Below are 3,990 nucleotides of genomic sequence, written 5' to 3'. Positions count from 1 at the left end.
GGCGGACGAAGCAAATTCGTTTTCTTCTTCTTCTTCCTTTTTTTTATTATTATAATAATAATTTAATAATATTATTTTATTATTATTTTTTTATTTTTTTATTTTTTTAAAATTATTTATTTTTTTATTTATTTTTTTTTAAATTTTCTATTAACCCAAATTAACTATTAAAATTTATATTGGGATATTACATGATTAAAATTTAATTCTTGAATTTTAATTTATTATAATTTAGCCTCTATGATTAATTCTAGTTAATTAAAATATCCGTCTCTATATTTAAAAAAAAAATATAACTATAAAGACAAAAGTCATTTTTTGAATTGTTGGGGACAGGACCACGCTTATTTCAACGTGTTTACTTTTGGCAATGAACTTCGAAACGGGGCTTTACTATGGGGGGACTGCTATGAGGTCCCTTTTTAACTTTGATACTGCAATCTTTAATATTTGATTCCATTTCAAGAAAAAAAGAATGTTGGGGGCCATAAAATTATAGCATGAACTGTAACAAGTTAAAGTTTATAAATTTATAGATTGACTTAATTAATTGAATTAAGATTATACTGAAATTTATGTACTATGTTTGAACTATATCAAAACTATAGTAACTGGATTAATTTTTTTCTCAACTAAATATAATGTAATATAATTTTGATAATGAGAGGTGAGAATGAGACTGCCACTGGAGATATATTTGCATACCAAAAGAAACCGTTTAAATGACCCGAACTCCTTTCGGGTTCGGAGACAATCACATGCTGTAACGTAACACGTTTCATTGGAAGGTGGTAAAGGAATAATAATTAATTAAGAAATGAAAATTATGATTCACCACAGTAAGGAAAATGAAATGAAGAATAGAGGTGAAAAGGCGAGGAAGGGGGGAGGCAAGTAATTAGTGGAACACTGGAGCGCATGGGAATGGGTCCACCCTATCATTTTGTTCATGAAATCATATGTTTTTGCCTCCCACCACCATTTCCCTTGCTCATCATTCAGTAAACTGTAGACAACGGCACATGGCCTATTTGCAACACCCAATCTCAGCCAAATGAAAACAATAAAAAATTCAATTACCCATCCCATCTGGTCATGTAGTAACTATAACACTTCGCAGCAGAGCAATCCATATCATAGCAAGTCAATTACTCCACAGCACTACTGCTGTCTCTTAATTATCGTTTAAACTCTCCGACAAACTTAGTTTTTTTTAATTTGGGTAATTAATTTTTGTATGGTTAACAAAACCATGTGTATCCCACACGTGAAACGCTCTCGCTGTGTGTGTGTGGGTGTTTTTTTTTTTTTTGTTTTTTTAAGCTGAACATATGACAAACATATTGTCACAATTATTGGGGAGACACAATAATTCATTATCGATAGAGATCGAGTCACATTTTGTTATCGCCTGAAAAGGGGGGCCCACATATGAACATCTATATTATTGTACGTCACTGACAAATTTCCAATTATTTTCTCATATACATCACGCATAAGAAAATTTAACCCGAAAAAAAAAAAAAAACACCGCACAGACATGATACTATCCAAGCTCGATCGCGCGCAGATTCGATACGGATGGAGCCAGTTTGGCTCCGGCGAACAAGCCGGCAGAGGGTTGAAATATATAGGTTGAAATTTGATCGGCTCAGCTTCTGCTCTTGCATTTTTCCACTGCCCTCGGCGCTGCACATTCAATTAACACCAACGCAAAATGAATAATTAAACAGTAATAGAAAGAAGGTAAAAAGAAATTAGTCAATGCCGCTGAGTGAAAGAGCGAGGCGATGACGACTGACCCAGGCCAATTGCGTCGGATCCTTTCATGATGCGGAGGCGCTTGCAGGACTCCACGAACATTCTGTTAAAATTTGATCGGTTAGGCAAGGAACATAAAAATGATTGATTAAAGAGATGGAAGGTGGAGGATGGGAACTGACTCCCAGGGGACGTCGCCGACAAGCATCCAATCTCCCTCCTTGTCTTCGTAAGTGGGGACGTAGTCGGAGCCGTTCAAGAGATCGATCAACTTGCTCTCGTTGAGGAAGTCCTTGGTGGCTTGAGGGGAGCCGTAATCGGCGTTGGTGAAGGAGCTAAACATTTTAGCCAGCGCCCCCGACAGCTGTTGGTAGCTCTTGTACTGCTTCAAGTCCACTTTGCGCAGATAAGGCGCACCGTCCATGCTCACCTTTACGAACGTCGCTCCTTCTTCCTCGTTATTCTTCTGGTTCTGCGACGTCCCGATGTTCTTCCTGAATGATCGCACCGGTGGCCAACCCACTACCTGAGCCCTGCTTGTCCGTCCACGTTAATCCAAATTAATCAACGCCAGCCTCAACTTGCAGGATGTTTAGATTAGAATACTAGTGATAAAAGATAATAATACTGTAACAATATTGATAAATAATTGCAAGGGAGAGTTGGTTTTGACTGTTGAAAGGAAATGATTGGGCCTCGCAGAAAAAAGTAAAGATTCCTGCTGTCTTGTCCTTATGCTCTGTCTTCCCGACAACCAGCCGTGCCATCCGCACACGATATGCAACCTAATTTGCGGACCATTCTGGATCACTCATCATTCTCTCTTTTTTTCCTGCTCATTTTCTGGATCGCTCGTCCCCCAACCCCATTACCGCCAATTAATTATGCCCACTTCATCAGGACATCAGAATACCTTTGTTTCTTTTCCTACATCAGAATCGCTAATAACCTCATTTCAAGTGGTGGAGAAAGAATCTGTTCACTTTTCGCCTACAGCCATGTACGCACCTCGTAGTTATCCCATTTCCCCGTGTCTGACTCTGCCTAATTTTCATTCTGTAGTTCAATATTTAAGAAAAAAAACCAAGTTCAAAATTGAACCTTGAGAATATCGACCAAAAACATTATGCTGTATGTTTAAATCTTGCTATTTCATTCAAATCTTAAACAAAATCTAGACCCTACACGAGTCCGCAGGAATTAGGATGACTACCTTCCCCGTCTACCAGCCTAAATGTCTTTCAATTATCTTAATGTTAAACGGGGACAAGACCATTCATCTGTAGTAGTCTGAACTGACAAAGCGTTCGAGCACGGTTAAGAAATTAACAGCGCAGACCGAGCACCAAAATGAAATCGTAGTTCTGCTCTTCGACTAAGTCTTAGGTCGCAGGTAACATACGGAATCAGTACGATGCGATAAGAAAGGAGAAGAGAAGGAGCATACTTAGCGGGTGGCTTCGCGGGATCGTTTGAGGGAGAGGCAGCAGTTGTGTTGTCGACAGGCTTGTGGGGTGACTGTGCAGTGTTGGAAGAGAGATTGAGCTTCAAATCCACAGCGGTGTCGGAGAAGCCTCTCTTGCCACCAGCAGGCCAGTTGTTCTTGAGTGAAGACTCCGTGTCGGCGGCGGCGGCGGAAGCACCGGGCAATCCGAGTCGCAATTCGGTCTCTTCGAAATTAATCATGTTGTACTTATCCTGCTCTGCCTCATTCAAGCCCGTCATTCTACTATCCACGGAGTAAAGTTCAGGTCACCCGGTGTCTGATTCCGGTCCTAGAAAGTGAAGGTTTTTGATGTCGGAGAGGGAGAGTGAGTGGGAGAGGTTTTTGGGTGGTGAGAGAGTAGAAGAAGAAAAGGATGAAAGGGGGGGGAAGGGCGTAATAATATATGAAAATGGAGACTGGGGAGGGAGGTCCGGGGCTGGGCCCTTGGGTGAGATGCTGTCACGTGTAGGGCTGGTTCATCCGCAGCTTGTCGGGAGAATGATGTCACGGGTGACGTTAATTACACCGAGAAGCATTGGTGTGTTGGTGCTGGTTTGGTTTGTTTCCGCACCAATAATTGCGCGCGTTTAAAATTTCTTGGTAATTTAGGTTCACAAAGCCAGAAATGACGGCTTTTTTAGTTGCAAGTAAAGGGGAATGGATAGCAACGACGATGAACTTGAAGCAGTGAAGGGAGTTTTTTGGGGGATTAATAGTTTCAAGCGAGAAAAGGTTGAGTAGAG

The 3,990-nt window shown here is 40.6% G+C and overlaps 1 protein-coding gene across 2 annotated transcripts; it reads right to left on the bottom strand.

Moving 5' to 3' along the window:
- Positions 1–1,343: 1,343 nt before the first annotated feature.
- LOC129320510 (auxin-responsive protein IAA16) lies at positions 1,344–3,617 on the bottom strand. Of its 2 annotated transcripts, XM_054966005.1 has the most exons (5): positions 3,209–3,617; positions 2,770–2,817; positions 1,944–2,294; positions 1,803–1,864; positions 1,344–1,689 (listed from the first exon to the last, which is right to left on the bottom strand). In XM_054966005.1, the coding sequence occupies exons 1-5, from the start codon at positions 3,484–3,486 to the stop codon at positions 1,652–1,654; spliced, it is 777 nt and encodes a 258-aa protein (XP_054821980.1). In that variant the 5' UTR covers positions 3,487–3,617; the 3' UTR covers positions 1,344–1,651. The 2 variants fall into 2 exon arrangements, with proteins under 2 accessions (XP_054821980.1, XP_054821987.1); XM_054966012.1 differs by lacking the exon at positions 2,770–2,817 and having other exon boundaries at positions 3,209–3,615.
- Positions 3,618–3,990: the final 373 nt, after the last annotated feature.

The sequence above is a fragment of the Prosopis cineraria genome, unplaced genomic scaffold, assembly GCF_029017545.1.
Source record: "Prosopis cineraria cultivar Desert tree isolate PC_DT_omini unplaced genomic scaffold, ASM2901754v1 PC1, whole genome shotgun sequence".
NCBI classification, from domain to species: Eukaryota; Viridiplantae; Streptophyta; class Magnoliopsida; order Fabales; family Fabaceae; genus Prosopis; species Prosopis cineraria.
This window is presented reverse-complemented; position numbering and strand designations above follow the sequence as displayed.